The sequence below is a fragment of the Balearica regulorum genome, chromosome 1 (assembly GCF_011004875.1).
Source record: "Balearica regulorum gibbericeps isolate bBalReg1 chromosome 1, bBalReg1.pri, whole genome shotgun sequence".
Lineage (NCBI taxonomy): Eukaryota > Metazoa > Chordata > Aves > Gruiformes > Gruidae > Balearica > Balearica regulorum.
The window spans coordinates 45,841,301-45,854,438 of record NC_046184.1 but is presented as its reverse complement, the minus strand read 5'-3'; the positions used below and the strand labels follow the sequence as shown (position 1 = coordinate 45,854,438).

At 37.2% G+C, this 13,138-nt stretch overlaps 1 protein-coding gene across 1 annotated transcript in view; it reads right to left on the bottom strand.

Moving 5' to 3' along the window:
• The window catches only part of TMTC2 (transmembrane O-mannosyltransferase targeting cadherins 2), a 260,172-nt gene that overhangs the window by 42,169 nt on the left and 204,865 nt on the right, over positions 1-13,138 (bottom strand). The window contains exon 9 of the mRNA XM_075747904.1: positions 1,796-1,877. Coding sequence (XP_075604019.1) covers positions 1,796-1,877 — 82 coding nt within the window. The remainder of the gene's footprint in view (positions 1-1,795; positions 1,878-13,138) is intronic.

The following is a 13,138-nucleotide window of genomic DNA, read 5'->3' as shown; positions in this document are numbered from 1 at the left end:
AATACTCTATGACAGAGACCTAGTGACTGGTACAGAGAACTTTCTTGTGTGTGCAGCCCTTCAGTATCACATTTTACTATGCTGGTATTCCAAACACTGACTAAATTTTACCCTTCACTCCTCAAGTGCAGAACAGCATCTCGCTCATGTTGCAATAATGACCTCTGCACAAGGACACAGAAACCACTTTTTGTACCTGTGATACAATAAAGGAAAAACTTGCTAAAGTTTTTAGGGAAGAATCTTCATTAGGAAACAACACACCATTTAAATATTGTAATCTGGTAATGAAAAAGTCAGTACATCAGAGATGAATGATGATATAAATAACCTTGCTTTTAGTTTATAAGGCACTTGAAAATGACACAGAGGGAATATTGCAGGAAAAGCCAGGCAAGTTGATGAAGTTATTGGAGAGAAAAAGAAAAAAAGTCTAGACCTGCAATAAAATACACACAATCATAACTGCCAGGATGGATTGTTGAGATCTACCTTTGAATTTGCATGTAAATAGATTTCCTAATAACTAAGGATAGATTTCTTAATAACAAAGGCTGGAAGGGGCCTGACTAGGATTTCAAGAAACAATCTGCTGCAACTTTTCCTCATTATCTTGAGATATCAATTATACCTAGATCCAATCGAAATAATGCAGCTTATGCGCACAAATACCCCTATCAGATTTACCTGTACAGGCATAAATAGGTCACTAACTGCAATGATTCATAATACAAAATAACACAACACTAGGCTACGTTCATTTAAATACCATGCATGTTCTAAGTAACAATGTATGCATCAATTCTGGGACCCTAACATACAGAACTTTACACTGCGTAAGACCAAATAGAAATATAATGTGTGAGCAATTCAGACAAAGAAATCACACAAAGTAAAGCCATGGTTATTATGTGAGATTAATTTTCCCTTTTGGCTACTCATTTTCATTTATTTTACATTTACCAGTTAGAATCAGAAAAGGAAATTAAAACAATATACAAAGATATATATAGTACGCCTGTGGTTTCCTACCTTCTTCCTTAACTAAGATGAAATTTATTACTTCTTTCTATATTTTCCAATTGGGACTACATAGCTTGCATTTTTAGATTTGTCTATTATCAGCTTTAAAATACAGTAAGAATTAGTCCATAAAGTTAAATATTTTTGGTTGCTTGGGACTAATCACATCTGGAAATATTTTTTGCACATCTAGCAAAAACAATCTGAAGTTATAAAGATACCTTCAAATTAACTCTGTGCTTTAAGAACATGCATGGCTTAGTATGACAAAGGTATAGCCAACTTGTCAAAACCTTTTGTAATACTTATCAATTTCAAGCCATGAAGATGCTGGGAAGGAGGTAGATGTAAGGTCTGTAAGTCTCCAACAAAAAGCAGACACTTCGCTATACAGAACTCACGCACACTAAAGTATAACTTTTAGTTGCCCACCCACCGGCAGCCAGCGAAGTTAGGCCAAAACTGTTAATAATAATATTCCAGGCCATGAAACTTTGACATATGGCAATAGTCACCTTTTTCCTTTCCCAGAGAGGCAGCAATACTGAAATTCCCCTCACAGGAGAAAAGCTATGCAAAGTATGAAAATCTTCACCTCTCCCTCTGCAATGATTAACAAATTGAAATGGAGACGAAGTTATACGTGGTAGATTAGTTTCTTTCCCTTTAAAGAAGGTATTTTGCCAGTAGCACTTTTCAAATCCTTAATCACTCCGAGAGATTAACAGCAATCCTGGAATATGTGTGGAAACCCTATCTATCTGAAACGTACCATAATGCATGTAGCAGTTTCCTTTGGTAGGATCCAGCTGAATAGCCTTCACGAAGTACTTTTCTGCCTCACTCTTGCGTCCCTTAAAAAAAGAAAAGAGGAGGGGAAAATTATTTTAACAGTGTGTCACCATGGAGTGATCATGTACAGTTACAATTTCCAAATTGCAGGCACTAGAGAAAAACAACTACTATTATCACTAGACTTAACCTAAGTAAATATGAATGTTTAAGTGTTACAGTAAGTTTTGTGGTCAGCTACTTTATGCTGCAGGTCTCCAGACTGAGGAAGAAAAGTATCCAACATTGCCAATGTCCAAGAAGTAAGGAAGGGGTAGAAATGCTTTGCAAAAAATATTCTAAAGGGCTTTGAGTGAATATCAAGCTCCATGCTACTTTTCTGGACAGGCATCAGGATGAGCATTACACAGACCCAAGCTAAAATCAGAAGGGAAGGTAGGAGGGACCTTTAGTTATGCTCTTAAAAAAAAAAGAGAAGGGGAGGGGGGGAAAGGAAAAAAACAAGTTTTGGTTCTATGAAATCATAGAATCATAGAATATCTCAAGTTGGAAGGGGCCCATAAGGATCACTGAGTCCAACTCCCTGGTCCTCACAGGACTACCTAAAACTAAATCATATGTCTAAGAGTGTCGTCCAGACGCTCCTTCAACTCTGACAGGCTTGGTGCCATGACCACTTCCCTGTGGAGCCTGTTCCAGCGACTGACCACCCTCTCAATGAAGAACCTTTTCCTAATGTCCAACCTAAACTACCCTTAACGCAGCTTCATTTCATTTCCTCGTGTCCTAAACAACACTATATACACAGCCAACAGCAAAGTCACCACAAACAAATGTATATAAATATAAAATATTTCTGATTTTAATGTGGAAGTAAGATTTCATCAGAAATCAGTTCTGTCAACCATAAAACATAACTGAAATAGAAAAGGTAATTTTTAAAGACAATGGTCAATGGTATGACAAAATGATGAGAAAAAAAAAAAAAACAACAGAAATGATGGTAAAAAAGAACAGACATGTTCTAAACCACAGATTTTCTTATCACTGAAATCACCAATGCATTATGGTATACAAGTGCCAGAGCAGATCCATTAGTGGTCATCATTCTTTTCATGAAGAAAACAGTGATATTGGATTAGCCTAGACTGATACTCAAACACACATCACCATCAACTATTCAGTAAGATACCTGTGACCTGTTTATCCCTATCCTCATGAAATTAGTTGCTGTGGTTCGTGTTATAAAATAGAAGGCCTCCAGAAAAAAGAACCGTTAAAGCTTAACCAGTGTGGAAGAAAGGCATTGTGGTCTGCACCTCTCAAGGTTGCCTTGAGTGTTATTTCACAGGTATAAGCATATAGGCTTTCTCAGATTCTGTGGTTTGGAAACAGACATTGCATACATCCTGCACTATCCCACAAGCTAACATAGGAATAATAACGAGGTCTGTTCATGATTACAGCTGCTCCAGATTCTCAGTATTTCCCTCAAGGGCCTTAGAGACAATAAAATAAAGAGAGAGAACGAAGTTGTGCAGCACACCAAGAACTATATCAAGACCAGGTTCCATCAAAATCAACATAGAGGCAATATTTCCAAGACAACATCCTGGCAGAGATACAAGAGGGTTTATCATTTACAATATTCCAGTTTCACAAAATGAATGTTCATTGGAGGTTAAGAGTTTAGCCTTATTATCTAGTAAACTTTCTTTGGTAAACCCATATACCTTAAAACCATATCCACATGGCACAAGGCTCCTGTCAACCAAGTAGTGCAACTACATGATAGAGTACACCATCTTATACTCCAGTGCCTCTCATCTCTGTTTTGGGGGGTTTGTTTTTGTTGGTTTTTTTGGTAAAAAAACAACCAACCAACAAAACCCCAACTAACCAACAAACAAAAAACCCAAACCAAAAAAAAAATATGACATGTAGCCCAGATGATTGGTTTTTCCTCATCTACTAGTGCAGTAAAGACACATCCATAGATTAAATGCAATTTCTTTTTTTTAAATAGCATACAACCACAGTTGGAAACAAAAAGTGAAGAAGAAAATAATCTCCAAATGAAAACACAACGTAAATTTGTGTCAGTATAAAATAATTATTAAAATTAAAATAATTAGGGAGGAAGGAAAGGAGGGTGATAATTACATTTAACTCCAAGGTTGGAATTTTTAGTCTGGCAAAAGTTACCATTACATAGTTAAGTCCAGCCTTGAGGCTTCAAAATGACAGGCACCAAGCATATGTATCACTAAAACTGACAGAATTAACATCTACAGATTTTGCATCATTGCTTTTTTTTAACAGACTAACATCATTAATTTTATCTGGTTGCACTCTGTGTCTATTTCTAGAACATAAAAGGACAGTTCATTGAGTACAGTCACAAAATATGTAGCTTCTGCCTACAGAACTATGACTATAAGGCCACAAACATCTGTCAAGCATGATTAATTTTCATTTACTGGGATCACCAAAAATACACAACTACTGTACTCTTTTTGGCACTTTCCAAATGGCATATTGCACTCAAGTTCAGGCCAGTCAGGAGACCTGGAGTACATAATGATGGCAGGTGCCAGCACACATAGCATCAAAGAAATGACTGTGCTATTAACAGGCTCAAATACTCATTAACAGAAAACAGCGAGAAAAATCTTACATTTATCACCCAAGATATAAAATTATCTGACTAGAAATGATCGGCACAGCTACATTTGTTCATGTTGGCCATCATTTTCATATAGCCACATTTGTCAAAATTTAAAAAAAAAAAAAGAATGAAAGCATGTTCTTGCAGAATGGCATTCTGACGAACCTTGCATCGCACCATCTAAAATGTCCTCTTGGTGCTATCTGCCTGCTGCTCAAATGTCAACACCTCAGCATAGATTTAATACACCTTATTTTTCTGTCAAATGATATAAAATCCAATCACTTGACACAATCAGGCTATTTCACAATTAAAATTTAGCTTTTATCAACTTTTTTCAACTATCCAATGTACACCTAAACTACCATAACAGAACGTACACACTCTGTAGTTAGATTAGGACAGCAATCCCTGCCATTGTCCCTTCCCCAGCGTATGTGTTCAGTGTTAAATAAAACACACGGCATAAACAAATAAAAATCTAACTTGTAAAGAAAATCCAAATAAATGTTTAAACAGCTGAAAAATACTGACTTGGTGCAGGAAGGCATTTTGTGTGTGTGTTCACTGTTATGTGTACTGACCCATACAAATGTAGGCATTGAGAGGCACTGGAAACCTCCCAATTTCTAGCAGCAGGGTGTGCAGTTGTATATGCACAACCACACGCTTTGGCAATTTTACAAAGCAAAAAATCTAAGTTTACAACTGCATGCTAGCAGACATATTTGAAGGATAAAAAAGTTATTCATAAGATTTTAATGGAAGGACTTGATGGCTCTGAGGATTAATAATGGGATACAAAATACCTTTCACCTGTTGGTCACCAGTTCACATCCAGTCCAGGTCGGTAGCTAATGAAAAGGTGCTATCTGACAGCTACTTGTTTGCTCAGGAGAAATGAGTGGGTGGTCCTAGCCCGAGCCCTAATGGAGATCCTCTGCACAGATGCACTGGCATATTTATGGCTTTTCAGTGCAGAGACCAATGAGACAGAATCATAAAACAAAAAATGGCAATCTCATTGCTGAGGGGAAAAAAACATAATGAAGACACTCCAGTAATCGATTTAGAAGACACTGCTGATATTCTCCTTACTGGACCTGGACCTTACTCTAATGCTTATAATGAGGACAATCTTTCAACAGTTTTCCATTAATAAAGAAAACTTCATTTTTCTTTCCCTTGTTCCTAAATAAGGATGAATTGCCCATGATTACCACCTTATAGCAATATCAGAAAATTTAAAAGGAAAAAAGTTAATGTCATTGACCCATGGCTCTTATAACCTAGCATGCCAGTTGTCCTGGCTTTCAGAAATACTCCACTCTCTACAAATCATGCAGACTTCAAATCAGAAGGGCTGGTTGCTTGCAGTTTTGGTAGCCAAACAGTTAAGTGTTTAAATATGAATTCCTGAGCTTGATTTTAGAGATCAGTTCTCTGTAGAAGGTGACTGCAAAGTGGTTTTTGGTTGGTTGGTTGTTTCTTCCCTAGAGAACAGGACAATGGATCCAGCCTTGCTCATACGGTCAGATATATTGCTTACCTGGGCTTTCCTACAAAAGACTGTTATGATCACCACAACAAACAAAAGAGAGCTAGCTGAGGGCAGTTGATGCATTAGTAGAAGACCCTGTATTTATCCTTAAAATATAAAAAAACTACCTTTTTTATATCCACCCCAAGTTTTTGCTCACTCTGCTGGCAAACTGTGCCAAATTAATGTTGAGGCAGCTGTTGTACTTCAGGCTGCTGGAGGCCCAAGAACCCTGAGATGCTAGTAAAATTGGAAAAGCTGAGCAGCTCTGAATAACCCTCTTGTGGAAACTATGATGACACAGTGGCAACCAGTAAGGTAGTTCAACAAATTAGGTGGTCTCTGCAATTTAAACCAACTTTATATTTTGTAAATATTCATCATTCATCAAAGTGTGCAAGGATTTAACCAGTAGAGCAGAGACTTCACTCTTCAATATAGTTTTACCAGCTTTAACTGGTAATAATGTGATTGCACAAGGAACTCAATTTGTGTCACAAATGCAGTTGACTGTCATTCCCTACATCTGCTCAGGTTTTTCTGGCAAGCATTCACATTTTTAATAAAATGAATTGAATTATGAAAAGATTTCTTTATGGAAGATTGATTAAACTGTGACACTGAATACAGAAAAAAATATTTTACACATTTCCTTCTTCCTCTCCAGGACATTTTAAAGTCACAGAGAGACTATGCAAGGACAGTAAAATGTCTGAACTGAACTTGTGACTTCATTTCATGTTCATATTGCAGACCTGTATATCTGTTTCATAACCAGTTCCTTTTGCCTTAACAAAAGTTTTCATGGAACAGGCAAACCAATTTAAATGGTGTATAACTGAGCAAATTAGTGATTAAGTCTTGAAGTTTTTAGTTAGCTGGACTAAAGAAACAGGAACTAGAGTTGTATCTTGCAATGAGGTCACTGACATATGCAAGCTCCCCATCCCTCCTCTAAATATAAAGACTTAAGAAATTACTTTAATATGTAGTATTTAAGTATCTAAATGGATGGATTCTTCTATTCCCTTCATTTTGCTGTTATTTTGAAGGGATCAAGTGCACCCTCAGTAAGTTTGCAGATGACACTAAGCCGGGTGGGAGCGTTGACCTGCTTGAGGGTAGGAAGGCTGTACAGAGGGATCTGGACAGGCTGGATCGATGGGCCAAGGCCAATTTTATGAGGTTCAAAACTCAGTGCCAGGTCCTGCACTTGGGTCATAACAACCCCAGGTAATGCTACAGGCTTGGGGATGAGTGACTGGAAAGCTGCCTGGCAGACAAGGACCTGTGGGTGTTGGTTGACACCAGCTGAACATGAGCCAGCAGTGTGCCCAGGTGGCCAAGAAGGCATCCTGGCTTGTGTCAGAAACAGTGTGGCCAGCAGGACTAGGGAAGTGATCATCCCCCTGTACTTGGCACTGGTGAGGCCGCACTTCAAGTGCTGTGTTCAGTTTTGGGCCCCTCACTACAAGAAGGACATTGAGGTGCTGGAGCATGTCCAGAGAAGGGCAGCTGGTGAAGCATCTGGAGCACAAGTCTTATGACGAGCAGCTGAGGGAACTGGGTTGTTTAGCCTAGAGAAAAGGAGGCTGAGGGGAGACCTTACCGCTCTCCACAACCACCTGAAAGGAGGTTGTACCAAGGTGGGTGTTGGTCTCTTTTCCCAAGTAACAAGTGATAGGACAAGGAAATGGCCTCAAGTTGTGCCAGGGGAAGTTTAGATTGGATATTGGGAAAAATTTCTTCATGGAAAGGGTTGTCAAGCACTGGAACAGTCTGCCCAGGGAAGTGGTTGAGTCACCATCCCTGGAGGTCTTTAAAAGATGTGGAGATGTGGCAATTAGGGACATGGTTTAGGGGTGGACTTGGCAGTGCTAGGTTAACGGTTGGGCTTCATCATCTTAAAGGTCTTTTCCAACCAAAACAATTCTATGATTCTCTGATTCTATGATTTCTACATCTCTTCTTCATTCTGAATTACAGTGTATCTTGCACCATAATTTGTACGTGAAATGCTAGTCCCACTGAAATACATGGGACTTGCATTATTCACATTAAAGGTCCAAAATTTATCTCAGTCTCTACACCTCCCATACAGCAAAGAGATAAATCTTGCCTCTTCATTTCATTTTTGTCATAATAAAATAAAAACAACTGAACATGGCAGAGAAACAATGACTTCTAAAGGTTAACATCTGGCCCGGAAAAACACACACATGAGATTTGTAATGATTTGTAATGAGAAGTGATTTGTAATGCGAAGTACTATATATTTTCTTAGAAAAAAAGACAGTTGTGGAGGGAGGAGTTTACACTCACGGAAAGTCCTTCTTTACCCAACTAATATCAGTGAGCTTGTAAAAGCTATCTTTTCAAACAAAGTTTTCCTCTCTCATATGCTTAGATGACCATGGTGAGAAACAATACTGTTACTAGTACAGATCCTCTCAAGTTTTGGCTCTCTAACCACTTTAAGAACAAGAGAATATTATTTCTCTTTGGTATAATACATTAATCTCAGTGTATTGGAGCAAGAATTGGATTATTAATATAAATATAATATTAATAAATATATTAATATAAATTAGGGTATATATCTGTATCTGCTAATCCACCATAATTCATCATATACTAATCTTTACCTCATAGTAAATGTGAGGCAACTTTCTCATTATTGTCCAATGTGATACATTCACATATCCTTGGCCTTGAAGTCATGACTGATGCTTTCCTTGCCAGTCATTTCACTGGACCAGGGTCCTCACATGCATACTGCTCATGAAATTCAGTAAATAACTTTTAGAAATTAGCCTTGGTAGGATCAATAAAATGCAATGCCTTGTTTTAGTTTAAGTCTCTATTTGCACCTGAAGTGGTTCGCTTCCATCTAAATATATAGTCCTCCTTCAACCATAGGTGGACTTTCGTTGACTAAAAATCCATCTACTAGCCTGACTGAGATTCTGCTGAAGTCTGTAATTTTTCTATGAGCCAAGGTTATTTCTGAGAGTAATAACATAAACTGGGTTCTTTAGTCTACATCTGGGGGGATAATTAATGGCATGATAACCAGAGCGCTGCGATTTAAGCATTGCTCATTGACTTTGGTGGGAATCCACTGAAGCTTAAGCATTTTTGAATGTGACACCACTGCTTATACATAGATTTAGGAATCTAAAGCACAGCTCATAACTTTACTGGCTTGGGGCATGATTCAGAGCCTATTAAGGTGATATTTTCTTCAAGTAAAGCAGTATGTATCTGATTAAGCAATAATATATTAGAGCTATTTGACATCCATTTTCTTGTTTTATGGGTCTCATATCACAAAAAGCATTCTTGTTTTATTAAAGCATTCAAAATGATATAGGAAAGAAATATAGGGATAGGATTTTTTTCTCTCTTGAAGTTTTTTTTGGTTGTTTTGTTTGGGCTTTTTAAAAATATATACACATTTTTTAGACTCTCTTTCTGGGCAACTTGAAGTCCAAAAGGAATTCACATTGTTATGTCACTTAAAACCAAGAAAGATTGTGTACAGTCTTAAGTAAACTTTTAAAGAACAGATTTCATTCCACACCTTTTGATTTATTTACTGTCTGGACCCATATTCAAATGTTCACCTCAGTCATTAAGCTTTAGATTATTTTATATCAGGAATATGTAACGAAATGTTAAGTAAATTTCCATGTTAGGCACTTTCTTTTCCATTCAATCTTAAGCCACGCTTTATATTTTCTGATAAAGTAGTGTATTAATATCTACTCATATTTCACTGGCCAGTCAGTAGAATATAAATTCACTATCTCCACATGCTGTTTTCACTGAGACCTATGAATTTCTTCTTAGCTAAATTTGGCCTATATCATGCATTTTTCTATGATTACTGACAAAATTACTACACACAGAGTAATCGCAGGTGACTGTATTCAACCATGTAGCAAAACAAAAAGATCTCTTTCTTTCATAAAAGCAGTTCATCCTGTGTCAGTGATGTTTTCTATAACAAGCTTTACATTTATTTTGAGTAAAGCGAGAAGTTTAGGGCTCCCCTTTTCCTGTCTACAGGAAGTTAGAAACAAGATACAGAAGATGAGATCCCTAAAGGAGGTTAGTAAGGGGTTATGTGCCTAAATATCTGTTCCAGAGTCATTTACCAACTAGTTAGACGGATATGTTATATTTAAATGAAAACACTCTGGTTTACAATTAATTCTGTTACTTTTGGCATGCAGCCAAACATATGTCTTGAGGGGACTGAAAAGTTTATCTATGGATGCAATACTTATGGCACATGGCCAACTTCAGAAGAAATACAAGCTTGATAGATGTCATCTATTGAAATTTCTTTAGTTAGGAAATCCTGACACTCAGCCTGGAAGTGTTAATGCTCCATATACATCAGATAACCAAACCTTAAAAAAAATAGCGTTCGTGGTTCTGAAGTCAACAAACATGACTTTCCACATTGAAGAGGAAAACCCACTCCTCCCATCCCTCACACGCAAATTGCTTGTAAACTGGAAACAAAAATGAAAACAACTTCTGACATTTTGCAAATTTTAGAACTAAATCCAAACTTTGTGCTTGGATTACTTTTAACCCTCAAAGGATTTCAAGAGGCAAGAAAAATTGTAGTGTCTGTGTCAGACTCCAAAGACAAACTGAATACATGACAGAAAAATAGCAGTGGCTGTTGCTTGGCTTAACTTGATTTCTTAGGGAGGGCCTTCTCAAGGATTCGATGTCATTTATATCTTGTTATGATGGGAGTTTAACTGAAATATCCAATTTTCATTAAAAAATTATTCCTAGAAGCAGTTCTAACAGCCAAGGGGATTTAGCCTCCTAAAATGAAATATCTAACAGCTTTGCTGCTCTAATTAAATTGACCCATTCAGAAAAAGTATTTTCATAAATTAAAGATTTCTGTATGTGTACGTTTATTTATCAGTCCCAAAAGAAGTATTACTAAAAATACTTTTGATTGTTTTAAAGGAATCAATTACTAAAAGGGATAAACTGTTCTATAAAATCACACCTAAATTTAACATACAGCATTTCAACTGCTATGTCCTAACAGTCATGATTCTTTTGACATCGTGACTGTTCTACCTCATCCTTGCTTTCTTCCAATTAGTGTAAATCTAGAGAAACAGAAAAAGAGTAGCAATCAATCAGTGACATAAAAAATTACAATATGACAGTTGTCCAACAAAAATGCAAATTTCTTTTCTGTGCTAGAACATCAGCAGCAAGTAATTACAGATATACTACACAATGAATTTGTCTATTCAGTATTGCACCACGTTCCCCTTTTCCCCTGCTGTACTGTTTCTTTCTGTTCCTACTACCTTCTATGGATTTCTATGTTGTCATTTATTTATATTTATTTTGAGATGACTTTCAAAGACTACATCAATTGCTGAATAGAGTACCGTATTTGATAGTGGCACTCCGAATAATTTCACAACTAACCAAAAATGGCAGGACATCTCTCTGGCCTTCTGTTTGTCAGGAACATAAGCAACAAACAACTGCAGGCAAAAATATGGCCACCCACTGAGGAGGGAGTATTTTGAAACTCAAAAAAAAGTATTTAACTTCAGTGTTGAGAACTGAATGCCACAATCCTGTTTCTTTTATTTTAATCCAAAACACTGCCAATGTCTATCATGTCTATGTTTGCTTTGTCCCCAACCCCCTTTTGAGAAAACATTTCAAAATAAAATATTTTAGATTTTAGGGTATCTTCTAGGGTGATTATTACTGAACTTAATATGGTTTGGAGCTGTAACACGGAAATTTTACAAGGCAAAGTAAATTTTTCTTACAGCAATTTGGGTGATTTTCCAAGCCAGTAAAAAATAGGAGATTAACAGCACTGTGTGGTGCCATGTAAAATGCAAGAAAACACTGTGCAATTTTTTCCAAAGAAATATAGCAAAGCCTGTAATTCCTAGATGCAAAACACTAAATGTTACAATATGGGGCTGTCCCTAAGTACTTTAGCAATTATAGGCACTACTGCAAGCTATGAGGGGTGGTTTGTGGGCTTAAGTTCACTCAAAACAGATAAAACAAAACTTCAAACCAGATTTATTTATAATTGAAATAAAGCTTCTCACACTAGCGTGCTACTCTAACAACCATCCACTGCTTGATGGCAGTGGCCAGCGATTAGGAAGGACAGTTTCTTAGTCTTCTCTTTAAGACGACTAAAATGAGAGGAGAAAAAAATTTTAAAAGCCTTACTTATAAAACGATTTTTTATAGTGTGATAGCCAAGCTTTTTTCTTCTAGAAGGTCTGCTCATAAAATGGAAAATGAATTAGAGCACATGCTCAAGGCCTCACCTGGCACTGTCATCTTTGACAGACTCATTTTTATCTTAGCACTGAGAGCCTTGCAATTTTAAAGCCTTTTACAAAAATTATTCTTTTCTTTGTGATACAGAAATAAATTACCTAAGCAAGGATGAGGCTCAGATGTTGTGGTACCAAACTCCTGTGCCACCAGTAGACTGGCTAGGTCAACTAGCATGTCCCATCGACAAATAAATTTCTCAAGTAATTTATGCAGCTTAGCAAGCTAAAGATATCAACAGTACTTGGAAATGCATAATGTTAAAGCACTGTGGTCCTAAACAGCTACATGTTCTTTCTGAAAAAGAAATAATAGAAAGAAGAAAAGCACAAACTTAAGCCCCAGACAACTGGATATTTTCCAATTATTCTACTAGCTGAGCTACTAATCATGCTTTTCAACCACCAAATTATGCTGTTCTAATATATTTTCAGGAAAATTGTAGCCTAGTGAGCTGTAATTTTTCGATATGAACATATAACATTATCCAATATAAGAGCGTCGTGGTTTAACCCCAGCCGGCAACTGAGCACCACACAGCCGCTTGCTCACTCCCCTCCCCAGTGGGATGTGGGAGAGAATCGGAAAAAAAGAGGTAAAACTTGTGGGTTGAGATAAATACAGTTTAACAGGTAAAGCAAATGCCACTGTGTCCCCTCCCAACGCCTTGTGCACCTCCAGCTACTCGCTGGTGGGGTGGGGTGAGAAGCAGAAAAGGCCTTGATGCTGCCTGAGCACTGCTCAGC